Source organism: Hyperolius riggenbachi, chromosome 9 (genome assembly GCF_040937935.1).
Source record: "Hyperolius riggenbachi isolate aHypRig1 chromosome 9, aHypRig1.pri, whole genome shotgun sequence".
Taxonomy (NCBI): domain Eukaryota; kingdom Metazoa; phylum Chordata; class Amphibia; order Anura; family Hyperoliidae; genus Hyperolius; species Hyperolius riggenbachi.
The window spans coordinates 278,443,807-278,457,488 of NC_090654.1; the positions used below are offsets into that span (position 1 = coordinate 278,443,807).

Consider the following 13,682-nt stretch of genomic DNA (forward strand, 5'->3'; position numbering starts at 1 on the left):
TCATGAACAGGCTGTCGGTAAGGGGAACCCGTGCGGGAGAATACCGCCATCGGTAGTTTATCCTTCTAGGTGGTCATTCATAAACTTTGTGCCTGGGGCGGTAGCAGTGCGGAGGTTTTCTGGAGAATGGTGTCGGCAGGCGGGCGGTAGGCATGCGGAAACAGAAAAGCTGTCCGAGTCCCTCCATGCGGTGCTCTCTCTGCTGATGTGTGGGAGGTCCGTCCCATTCACTTACATGTACTCCGCAAGCTTCCCGCTACATCCAGGGGATCGGTAATCCCCTTCCGCATACCGCTATGCGGAAATGTTTATGAATGAACATTTTGATACTTTTTCTGGATAACTGCGTATCCACACTGCACAAGGCGGTACGTTGTCACTCTGCACGGGAATGTCAGCTCCGCATACGGAAAGAGGCTTTATGAATACAAAACTTGCTTAGTGCTCGGTAAAGTCAGCGGTATTACGCATTTCCGCATGCGGGAATGCTTTATGAATGATAGCCATTGCAATGAGTTTCACAGACAGGAAACTGTCAGGACCATGGTCATGACATCACACTGTGGGAGGGGTTTCACCACAATATCAGCCCTACTGACCCCCCTGATGATCTCTTAGAGAAAAGGTAACGATTTTTCGTGGGAAAGGGGGGATCAGCTACTGATTGGGATGAAGTTGAATTCTTGGTTACAGTTCCTCTTTAATATGATTCTTTAGGATGAAGGAATAACACAGAATTAATAAATAATATACAAACCAGTACTAGGGACACGCCCGTTCTGCAGAGACGGAGGAGGACACGGTGGCTTTGGATTTTTCAGCGCTCTGGAGATGTCTGAACACGGCTTCTGTCATCTGGCGGAAATATTTCGTTTTGAAGAACAGCAGAAACAAAGGCCTGCAGTGTGTCCAACGATGAGATTTTCTTGGAAAGAGACAAGAAAGATCCTTTCAGCTTCATTATGCTCTGGCTTGAATTTTCATCTGGCCTCGTCTTTGGAAGAATCGGATTTATATGTGTGACCACCACTGCCAGGGTTAGGGTGCATACACATGTCTACCCTATTTTTCGGAATATAAGACCCACCTAGGTTTAGATGGGGAAAAAAACCAAAACCTAGGTGTGTCTATAGTTCAGGGGCGTCTTATGGACCTTTGCCCCCTAAATCTGTCTCTAAGCTACTCTATCTAAGCAACACTACACTAACCCCTGCTGCCCTTACCAGTTAGTGCTGGGTCCCCTCCCCTGTTCAAATCCCAGCCAGGTCAACATCTGCAAGGAGTTTGTATGTTCTCCCTGCGTCTGTGTGGGTTTCCTCCTGTCACAGGAGCCCTAGTGGTCAGACCGCAAATTGCCTTCCAATCGGTTTCAGCACACAGACCATGCAAGCTGTGGGCGTGATCTTTGCGCAGAAACTGACGGAAATTTGGGCAGCAGCCCGACCAGAAGGGAGCCTGTGAGGTACGGTAATTACAACTTTACACACTATTTCAGGGTATCTGCCACCACCACTGGTATGGGCCAGTGGACCCGACTAACTGACTAGTCCTGCAAATAAAAACGGTTAAAACACGCTGTATTCTGTCTAGCTAACAACAATACAATAGTAGCGTCTCTCCAGAAGTTTGGTTCAGTTTGTGCGGCTGAGAAGCAGGGTAGCGGAACAGTGAATGACTTTGATAAAGTCTTTATTCACAGGCAATATAAATAATTAATCTATACAGACAATTATTAAAATCAACAAATATTGAAACATTAATAGCCAGCATGAAAAATAAAAGAAAGGGAGAAAAAATACTTAGTTTCATGGAAAAATGTCCTTTTGTGGGAAGAATCAAAGTCCTTGGTAAAGTCCTTTGTTTCAGCTCAATTTAAAATCCAAGCAAAATGGCCACCACTTGTTCCTCACGGTGGCCACGCGTTCATGAAGGTGGAAAATGGAGGAATGAGGGAAGAGTCCCTCGCAGATGCTTCTGATGAAGCTGGTTTGGGGGTGTGGCAATGCCAGCCCCCTCTGAATTACCCACCAATGACAGTTCCTTCCCTCTGAGAGATTTTGGGTTTAAACATATAAAATGCCGTAACTCACAAACGATACAAGTCATATTTAGGTGGATAACAGATTCATATTTGTCGGAAAATACAGATTAATATGACATCAGACATGGCTAGTGCAGCGGACCCAGTTCTGGAGAAGGGTCATACCTCAATAACCGGACGGGCTATCGCGATGAATTCCATATCAGTCCGATGGCCAGATTTTACCGAATAAGACTATATGAATTTCATAGCTGTGCGATGTACAGTTGCCATATAATCGACAAGAAACCATACATTATATGCATTCAGATGGCCCGTGGTCGGTGCCGGATAGTCTGGATGACATCAGGTTTTGAATAGACTTCCTGCTGGGAGTAGCTTCCTTGCTCTCCCTGTATGAAAGGGCTCACCAAATGGAGGTAATTGAAAATACACATTCTCCGGGATACAGGCCTGGCCCAAGCTAATTAACACATCAAAAGACATCCTGTGTCTAAGTACTGCTAGCCCAGATTGACTGCAGCTGCTACTACACAACCAATCTAGATATAGCACGTCACTGGCAATCGGTGCAATAAACCGATTGCGATTGCGTTCTCGTTTCTCACGGCTGTTCCGTGACACTCCGGGCACTCTGGTTTTCTCCCACTTCCCCAAAACATACAGATAAGTTAATTGGCTCCCCCTCAATTGGCCCTAGACTATGATACATATACTACACTATATATACATAGACATGTGACTATGGTAGGGGTTATTTTGTGAGCCCCTCTGAGGGAGAGTTAGTGACAAGTGAAAATATACTCTGTACAACACTGCGGAAGATGTCAGTGCTATATAAATACTAAACCATATTTATAATAATACACTGCACTACACACTACACTGACCCCCTGCAACCCTCCCAACTAAGCTACACTGCACTTACAATTCAGGTCTTACCCATCCAGTACACCTTGCGCTCCTCTCCCACGTCGCTCCGGCTTCTCCAAGGCATCTACCGACATAGCTGTACACACCGGCTGCCTTCTGCGTCAAGTGTGACCCCGACGTACTTGCGGTTTGCGGTAGCTGGACAAAGGTGGAAGTGTACCGAGGCCACGGAAAACGGAGGACCTGGAGGTGTACAGGCGGCCGCTGCCTACAGCTATGTGAGAAGATGCTGGAGGAGAAGAGGAACCTTTGGAGAAGCGGAACGAGGTGAGAGAGGAGCCCGGCGCTGAATGGGTAAGACCTGAACCTGCATTGCACATTTTACCGTATCCTATGAATACAAGACGCATCCACTTTTCTTCCCCAGCTTTGGGGAAGAAAGAGTGCATCTTATATTCTGAAAAATACGGTTGTTTTGATTGGCCAATGCCTGGTCAATTTTACTTTCTTCATGTAGTATGAGGGTCAACGGATTCTGAACACTATGAGCAGATTGTGTGGGTAAAGTCTCATACTGCATGGAGGTCAGGTCTGGGCCGAGGCGAGAGAGGCTCCAGTCTCGGGGCGCAGTGTAGGAGGGGGCATACAACTCACTCAGCTATCATTCCCATAAGAAAAGGGCATACATGGCAGTGACTGCAAGTCAGATAACTAGAGATTAAGATGCCCTGGGGCCCCTCTTAGTCTAATAGCAATCAGTGTGTGACGGCTGGGGTGGGACGGATGGAGAGGCGCACTTAGTTGTCTCAGCCTTGGGGGCTGGAGGACATTATCCCGGCTCTGGTGGAGGTGGTAAAATGGGCCAACAATTGACCGACCAAATTGGATGTGTGTACACTTTCCAACTTTGGTTTGTTGCCTTTAACCGTTTCCAATCCATTTAAATATTTATCGGTACTTTTTCCAGTGGTCAGGGGAAAGGGAGGTGGGGGGAGGTCGTTCTGCTGCAGGTTCCAACCAGGTCTCTGTACCTCAGTAGCGCCCCTAGGGGCTGCCATGTTTTCTTATGTAAGATTATGTCAGACATCGGACCTATTTTGGAAAATGCCAATGGCAGATATGGCGCGACATAGATTTGGAAAAACTTAAAGGACAACTGTAATAAGAGTAGGGCTGCTCAAATCCGGATCCGGGAGACCCTTGGATAGTTCTATCCGGATATCACCCAGATATCTGTACGGGGGGGGGTCAATCTTACCTGTCTGACGTCTTCTTTGTCCGTCCCTCGGCGCCTCCCACGATGCGGTCCAAGCGGCGGTCACGTAATTACAAACACTTCCTCCTTCCTGGTTGAAGGAGGAAGTGTCTGTAATCACATGACACGCGTGGAGCGCATCGTAGGAGGCGCCGAGGGACGGACGAAGAAGACGTCAGACAGGTAAGATTGACCACCCCCCCCTCCCGCCCATGTTTACTGGGAGATATCCGGATAGCTACTTTCCAGGTGTCTCCCGGATCCGGATTTGAGCAGCCCTAAATGAGAGGGTTTTGGAGGCTGCCACATATATTTCCTTTTAAGCAATACCAGTTGCCTGGCAGCCCTGCTGATCCTCTGTCTCTAACACTTTTAGCTATAGACCCTGAACAGGCATGCAACAGATCAGGTGTTTCTGACATTATTGTCTGATCGGACAAGATTAGCTGCATGCTTGTTTTTAATGTGATTCAGACACTACTGCAGTCAAAGAGATCAGCAGAGCTGCCAGGCAACTGGTATTGTTTACAAATAAATAAATATGGCAGCCTCCATATAACTCTCACTACAGTGGTTCTTTAAGTCTGAGGCCCCTTGACTTCCAGTTACACCTATGGTGAATATTGAATATAATAGTGTTCCTCTTATTACGTTGCTCTGTTTTGCGTTGAGTAGTGTGTGCAGATTTGATACTGTCAGTAGAGATTAGTACTTGCGGAGACTGGTTATTGTCACAAGAGCATTATCTCCTGCTGGGTTACACAATGCCTGGGAGACAGAGGAACCTGGCGGGGTCGGAATATATAAAGCTAACAGAGACGCTGGACAGAAGCCACTCTTGGAACACAGGACATGAACATTCCAACCTGCAACTTCAAAGTGAAGATTTGTGCGGATTCATATCACTTAAAGCTGTTTTATCCTTTGTTCAAGGTTGTGCTGAATGGAGCGATGGTGTGTTGTAGAAAAATCATTAATCTATTTCCCCTTTCCATTGCTGTTGCCTGTCTTGCCAATATCTCAAAATCACATCATCAAAAGTGGTGGCAGCGGTGGGATCGAGGACACAGACTTATGATGTCATTACTGGTGAGACAGGCAACAGCAATGGCCTGCAAACAGCAAATTTCTGAATTTCAAGATGATGATCGTGGTATTATAGATAATGGAGCCATTACAGATCTAAGTCCAGTCCTCTATAACTCATTCATACGAAGTGTGGCTATTAACCCATTAACAGCTTCAAAAGAAATGTTTTGTTTGAAAGCTGCTGGTGCAGTGAGAGCCTCTGTTGGCATATCTTGTTTGGCTGCCTAGTGCATTTTTACCTGTTCTCTCTTCTTCTCTTCCTCCACTGGCAGATCTAAACTTCCGACAGGTCTTCTGGGTCCTGATCACATCTGATTACATGATATGACATGTAACCTTGATCCAGGATTGATTCAGCTTTACAGCGCCACCCTGTGGTGGAAGAGGGGTGATGGAGGAGACGCCATCTCCCCTCTTCCACCACAGAGTGGCGCTGTACCGCTGACATGGTCTCCTGGATCCTGGTCACATGTCATATCATGTGATAAGAACCAAGAAGACATGTGGGGATTACATCGCCGCTTCGGTGGAGGAAGAAGAAGCCGATCCAGACAGATAACTATAAAAGCCCCCTGCCGCCCACTCTGCATACCCTGCTGAGCCTGCCTGGTTTGGGAAAGCACACAAACAGTAACGTTTTACTTTATTTGGCTGTTAAAGGGTCAGATAACAATTCATAGAGGGTGTCAAGTGACTCCATACTTCCTCCTTCCAAAGCCAAAAGGAGTCACATCATGAAACGCACCATGAAAAACAAGTAAGAGAACCCCCCTGACCCTGTCTGCAGGTTCAGTTCCGAATGGTGCTTAAGTGTGTGAACGATGTTCCGAAATCAGACATCAATACTCCTCCCACGTCACCAATGAGCAGGTGAAAAAGGAAGTCAATGCTTTTTTTTTTTTTTTTTTTTAATAACAATGGTGTGGTAATGGTTGAATAGTTACCAAAGGGCGAGACAGTCAACCAACATCCTTAAAAAAAAAAGAAGAAGAAAAAAAAGTCTGCTGAGAAAGTCCAGAGGTACTGACCCTGACTGTGAAGCATGAGGTAATGAGTTTGACTCCTGGTCCAGAGGAAGAAAATAGAGCAGATCCCCAAAATGACCAATTAGCATAATTGTCTTAGTTAACAGCTAAAGGCTGATTGGACGTTCTAGGTTGCTGCACCAATTTTGTCCTGATTCTCTCAGCATCTGTCTTAATAAATAAGTCTTACAGAGACCACAGTCCACCCCTTGTTGAATAGGTTTGTGCGGCAACGCTCCCATTCATGTACGAGTGCAGCCACACAGCGCAGGCGCAATGATGGTCCACACCTGCGCTGATGCAAGAAGGTCAGTTCGGGATTTTGGAAGAAGCCAACTGAAATACCAACTCAAACATAGACGGGAGCATGTTTTTTTTTTTTTTTTTTACACAGGTTTGCTTTAAATTTCAAGGGTTTCTTTGTGTAAAGATGCTTTGACTGTAGCGACTGTTGTGGTCAGTTCAGGATTTTAGAAGAAGCCAACTGAAATACCAGTATATTTTTGGGAGGAAACCCAAGCCCCCAGTGGAAATCCACACAAACGGGCGAAGGGCTTACAAGCATCATAAAGTCCTGGCCAGAATGTGAATCGGACTACTGTGTTGCAAGGCAGGAGTGCTAACCACCTCGCCCCCACAGCACTGATAAATATGGATGCCCTTCTCCCAGAAGTTGGCAGCGGCTGCACAAATACTTCCACGGCGCTCGTTTCACCCTGAATGTCATGTGATTTCCATGATTTCATGTGATTTTCCTGTTTCAGCCTGAATGTCATATGACAGGGTCAGAAGTCTGTGCATTGTTTCAGCCTGACTGTCATGTGACAGACTCCGAAACTTGTGTGTTGCCATGACATCCGTTTCACCCTGAATGTCATGTGACAGGCTCAGAGTTCCGTGTGTTGCCATGACGTCTATTTCAGCCTGAATGTCATGTGACAGGGTCAGAATTCTGTGCATTGTTTCAGCCTGAATGTCATGTGACAGATTTAGAAACTTATGTGTTGCCATGACGTCCCTGAATGTCATGTGACAGGCTCAGAGTTCCAAGAGCTGCCATGACATCCGTTTCACCCTGAATGTCATGTGACGGACTCAGAGTTCCGTGTGTTGCTCCGGTACCTCTTCGCTGTCCAGGAACCTTGGAACCGTTCCCCGCAGACTGCTTCCTGGGTGCCGTTTGGCCTCTGCTTCCTCCTGATCGCTGGACAGCTCCACTTTCTTTCTCTTCCGAGGTTTCATGGTGATCCGGATTTTCTGAGCGGCCAAGTTCGGGTCAGCAGCATCCATCATGGCCAGGAAATCATAGTCTGGGAGCGGCGCCCCCCAATCTTCATTCGGTAGGGAGTCTGAAACCACAAAAAGAACAAAAAAGTTGGCCTGGAAAGCTCAACCAAAACAGAACAGATTTAAGAGAAACAAAAGAAAATCTCGGCTGTCGGCTAGAACCACAAACAGAAGATCCTCACTATAACAGCTTATCAGGAATTGTGTGTGTGATCAACAGAAATAACACAATATATCTGGATGACTCGGACACCCCGACCTCTAGAACCTGAATCACCAGGAAGAGGCGCCTCAACTCAAACTTTTACTCAGTGACCCCAACTGCTTTCCCTGGCTACAGGAAACTCAGATACCTGCTACTGTGATCAGCTTCCTGTGTAGTCATGAGTACGGCCCCTCCTTATGCCAGAAGCTCCATCCACTCACTAACTCATTCTGTAAGGCACACACCGAGAGGCAAATAAGCGGGAAACACATGCAACAACTATAAAGGCCATTTCACAAATGGACAGGCACCATACTTCTAGATGCCCTGCAACTTTCTACATGCTCAGCTGCAAAGAGATTTCTGTGTGTTGCACATGTTTTTTTTTTTGTACAGTAAAATAATAATTTAGAAATTAATAGTGGAAGTGAGTACCTTAGCAGGAATACTGGTAGCAAGCACTCAAAAAGGTTTGGTAAATTACCCATATTCTACTATTGGGTAACAGGTAATATGATATTTAACTATTGCTATAACTAACCTAATGCTCACTTGAACCTCCCTCTATTGATGCCTAAACCTAACCCCCCCCCCCCCGGCACAATATCCACTGATATCTGGCCTGCATTCACCACTGATAATACCCCCCGCCAATATCAGTGGCGTCTTACTGCAAAATTTATAGGGTGTCAGCGATGCATAAATTATCCACTGGGCAGTGCTATAATTACCCACTGGGTGGCGCAGCGCCACCCATATTACCTAGTTTGATGATGCAACCAGGGTTTAGCTGGGTACCTTAGTGTCAGTAATGGCTGTGGGTGTTAATGAAGATTAAATGGTGCCCTAGTTAAGGTAGTATGTTGGTACAGGTAGTTCCTGACTTACGAACGACCCGTAGATATTATGGAGGGCATGGACTCTGTGCTTCCGTGGGAACAAGTCAAAACAATTTTCAAATTGGACTTCTAGTTTTTGAGAAAATCGATTTTAAAAAAATTCAAAGAAAAAATGGCTTTTAAAAGTGTATAAGCAGGTACAGGGGGCAGAGATAATACAGGGGGGGGGGGGGGGGGGGGACACTGGAGGCACAGAGGAGGCATAGGGGACAGAGATGGCACAGTGTTCCGACTTAAGAACAGATTCAGGTTAAGAACAAACCTACAGTCCCTATCTTGTTCGTTAACCTGTATATGGATCATCCTAATGGTCCTTTTGGCAATCTGCAGTGGGAGATGATCATAGAAAGTGGCAGATGGCCCCCTGATCCCCACCAGGCCCCAAGCACCTGATCCTGCTCTGCACACACACAGCATGAAGCATGTGGACGCCCACGTACACATTTCCTCAGAAGCATATGCAGACTTGTGCCCGTACACACCACCGGATGGGGCAACACTGACTGTCGCTTACTGCGCTCGTTTGGGCAACAGACCTGATACATCCCACCATTCTTCCTACTGACACCTAGTGGCTGATAAGAGGCGGTGCAGATAAACAAGGCTTCTGGTACCGGATCATAGGGACATTCTGCAGTGTCTGCCGGTGCATAGATCAGAATATGGACTATCTGGGGGGGAGGGCAGCTCACCCAGTAATACTTACAGACAGGAGACTCCTCCCCAGCTTTTATCATTTCCAACCAAAACAGCACATTGACTTCGGTGATGGGCTGATCTGCGGGGAAAGCGAAGACTTGTCCTCGGGTGCCGAACGTGACGAGGACCAACGTCGGGAGGTGCGGGGTCAGCCCAAAGTATTTCTTCAGCACTTCATATCCCTCCGGGGTCTCCTTCCTATAACAAGAGAGCGACTGAATACAGACTGGCCTTCAGAAGACAGAATGTCTTGTTTTAAATAAATACATGGAAACGTTACCATTATTTTAACCACTTCAGGACTACACGCTTACACCCCCCTAGTGACAAGGCCATTTCTCAGAACACAGGGCTGTGCAGCTTTGTCAGGTTGCTGCACAGCCCTACAACTCAGCACACAAATGAATCTTACCTCCTTTTCGTGTGCTTGACAGGACATTGTTTCGGAGGTGTCTGATCGCTCCTGCGATCCTGTTTTTTTTTTTTCAGGCTTTCTTTGCCTAATTTTCCCTCCCTCCCCCTCCCTCTCCTTTCCACCCCCCTCCCGTCCTGATTGGCTTAGGACAGTGATCCGTCCTCTTCTCTGCCTTTAATAGGCATCAGCCTATGAGAGGGCTTCGATCCACCGCCACTCTGAGGGACAGCCGAATGTCCCTTGTACAGCGCTACACTAGATAGCAGCTCTGTAGGAATGTAAACAAAGGGGATTTCTTTCCCCTTTCGTTCACTAACGGCCTGCTAGCCGCGATCGCAGCTAGCAGGCTGATCACCCGGCAGGGAACGATTGCGCATGGGTGTGCGCATTCCATGTTAAACTGCAGCTCCCGGACTTGATGCCAATCAGCGTTAGGCTGTCCTGGGGCTCCCGCCGCGGTCTCGCCTTTCGGCGTGACGCGGTCGTTAGGTAGTTAAATGCCACAAGTATATACAATTTACAGTGATGTATGGTTAAAGAGAGTAAAGTTAGAGTGATACTTTAAAGTTACCCTGGTGTTACTAGCAACAAACTTTGAAGGTGTCCCGTTTGTTTAGCTACAAAGGCCTACTCAAATCGAACAATGTTAAGTGTTAAATTGGAAAGGTTAAGGTAGGCCATACATCTAGCGATGATGGGCAGATTCGACCAAGAGACAAATCTCTCTCTAATCAACTCTGATTAGAGAGAGATCTATTAGCAGCCCATACACTGCAGGCCGATTCCCAATCAATTTTAGCATGAAATCGATCCGGAATCGACCTTATGATGCAGCATCCGTCGTATCGCCGGCCCGACACGGCCCCTCCTAATGTCCGATGTGCCCCCTCCGGTGCCCAGTGGCCTATACATTACCTGTCCTTGTTTGCCGTTGGCTCTGTACATACATGCGCCCCACATGGTTGCCGGATTAACGTGGGCACGTGTGTGATGTGATGTCACACACGTGCCCATGTGTACGCCAGCAACCACGTGGGGTAGGTGTATGGACAGAGGAGCATACATGGGAGGGGGGGGGGGGGCAGGAATATTGGGACAAGAGGACTATACACGGGGGACAACGCAGGGAAACCCTGACGTCGCAATGGCTCCTAAGTCCAGGACTTCCTGCATTCGGCGTATTAGACGCAGGAACTTTTCCTCACCATTTTTGGGGGAGAAAAAGTGCGTCTTATACGGCAGAACAGTAAATCAGTAAAAAAACAGAGCAATTTTCACCTGTCAGGGCTCCTTCCATTTATTCGCCTATAACTGTATCACTACATATCACAGTAAAACAATCTATATTTTGTTTTTTAGCCACCAATTAGGCTTTCTTTGGGGGGTACTTTTTGCTAAGAATTATTTTACTCTAAAAGTGTTTTATCACGGAAAATAAGAAAAAAACTGGAAAAAATTCATTATTTCTCAGTTTTCGGCCATTATAGTTTTAAAATAATACATGCTACCGTAATTAAAACCCACACATTTTATTTGCCCCTTTGTCCCCGTTATTGCAGCGCCTAAAATTTTTCCTAGTACAATCTATGGCGCCAATATTTTATTTGGAAATAAAGGTGCATTTTTTTTAGTTTTGCCTCTGTCCCGGATTACAAGCCCATAATTTATAAAGTAACAATAATATACCCTCTTGACATACATATTAAAAAAGTTCAGTCCCTATGTTAACTATTTATGTATTTTTTTTATTTGTTTTTAATTTGCTAACTATTGGGGAGTGTGGGAGGTCAGGGGTTAATTTAAAAAGTAAAAATTAGGTAAAAATAGGTCCTTTATTGGAAAAAAAAATGCAGATTTATTTTTTTAATGGCCACAAGATGTCCTCGCCGGTGTCTTCTGCATGCGTAGTATTAGCACGCAAACAGGAAGCACTGCGTGGACGGATTTTGTGAATGACGGCACCTGTGGTCATTCACACGGGGACTTAGATCAGTGAAAGTTCCCATTGGGGGGGGGGGGTAAGGCACAATGGGGGGGCGGGGGACTTGATAGCTACACCCCTGCAAGAAATTATTGCAACTTGCAGGGATGTAGTTACTCGACCCGGGGGAGGGGAAATGGTTAAAAGGTTAAAATTGTCAGAGTTCAGTAGCATGACAGGTTTACTTTAAAGCCTTTCTGCCGAGAACTGATTTCAGTAAGTGGAAAAACCCACTGGATAAAACGGATAGAAGTAAATGGAAACATTCTTCCGCTGCCCATGTCATGTCAGTACATTAATAGGCACCTTATCTGCCTGGTACTTACAGGTTCAGCCAGCAGGCAGCATAGGGCTCTAAGTATCTTCCTCTGACCAGGCTCAGGATGTGCTTCTCATGGCCGAGATTGGGGGGTCCCTCGGAGAACAGGAGGAGGAGGGGTCTCTGGCTCTGCAGGAGGGACGGCAGGGTCTCCACTCTCACCTCTGGCTGCAGGGGAAGTAGATAAAGTCCATCATTAGTTCAGAAACACACAGAGTTCAGCATCCTCTGAAATTAAATACTACCCGAGACGAAACTAAAGAGCAAAAAAAAAACGGCAGGGCTGAGAAAGAAGTAATAAGCTAAGCTAAGACTAATGAGTTACAGACTACCCAGCAAGCTCATGGTAAACCAGAACTCTTAGGCGTGAGTAAGGGGCTACAAATGACCGAAGTTTGTTTTGTACAGAGCCACACTTAAAGAAAACCTGTAACTAAAAAAAGTTCCCCCGGGGGGTACTCACCTCGGGTGGGGGAAGCCTCTGGATCCTATCGAGGCTTTCCCCGTTTTCCTGTGTCACACGGCGGTCTCGCTGTGCCCCTCCGAACAGCGGGGATGTAAATATTTACCTTCCTGGCTCCAGCGCAGGCGCAGTATCGGCTCTCCGCTCAGAGATAGGCGGAAATAGCCGATTGCTGTCGACCCGCTCTACTGTGCAGGTGCAAGTCTCCTGGGCCTGCCTAGTAGAGCGGACCTGACAGAGACCGGCTATTTCCGCCTATCTCCGTGCTGAGAGCCACAACAGCGCCCCCGCTGGAGCCAGGAAAGGTAAATATAGCAAGCATTGTCAGGATTGTCGAGCCAGGATTGCGGGACACTTCGGGGGAGCCAGCACTGGATTGCCTGCAGCTACAGGGGACGGGGAAGCCGCAATGGGCCCCTGAGGCTTCCCCCTACCGAGGTGAGTACCCCCCCCCCCCCCCCGGGGAACTTTAAGACTCTGTAGAATTAACAAGCTGACACATCATTGCATTCCAGCGGTTCAGGAGGTGTGTTTATCTTACAGGGACAATAAAGGATGATTTGCATACACAGCAGTGATGCATCATGGGCAGGGCCGGTTCTCTCATGAAGCAAGGTGAAACATTTGCAGAGGCGCAGAGATTTCAGGGGCAGCATGTTTGTACTGTGTGTACCTTCCTGAGGAGGAATGGAGTGGCTGAGGGGGAGCAGTTTGTCTGTCACTGACTCACAGCCAGCCAGTGTGTTGTTGTGTTGAGCTGCAGCATGTCATGTGAGAAAGCAGACTAAATTGTCGGGTGCTGTGCGATCATTCCAAATCGGTGTGGGGCGCATCATCACAAGTTTGCCTCAGGCAGCAAAAAGTCTAAAACCGGCCCTGGTCGTGGGTGACATCACATGCTCACTCTAATCTGAATCATTTTGAAGTGACCTTGAAGCAAAAAAAAAAAAACAACTTACGATATAATGAATTGTATGTGTAGTACTGATAATTAATAGAACATTAGCAGGAAAGAAAAGTCTCATATTTTTATTTTCAGTTATACAGCTTTTTTTAATATAACATTGCATCATTCTCTACTATTTCCAGTTTACAAACCACACTCTGCATTTTAAACTATGCAATAGAGCA

General features: G+C 46.7%; 1 protein-coding gene across 1 annotated transcript in view; it reads right to left on the reverse strand.

Annotated features, from left to right (window-relative positions):
- Nucleotides 1-680: 680 nt before the first annotated feature.
- Nucleotides 681-13,682, reverse strand: part of TXNDC16 (thioredoxin domain containing 16) — a 118,587-nt gene continuing 105,585 nt past the window's right edge. The window contains exons 19-22 of the mRNA XM_068254648.1: nt 12,096-12,256; nt 9,381-9,571; nt 7,406-7,632; nt 681-925 (exon numbers count right to left, since the gene is read on the reverse strand). Coding sequence (XP_068110749.1) covers nt 818-925; nt 7,406-7,632; nt 9,381-9,571; nt 12,096-12,256 — 687 coding nt within the window. The 3' untranslated portion in view covers nt 681-817. The remainder of the gene's footprint in view (nt 926-7,405; nt 7,633-9,380; nt 9,572-12,095; nt 12,257-13,682) is intronic.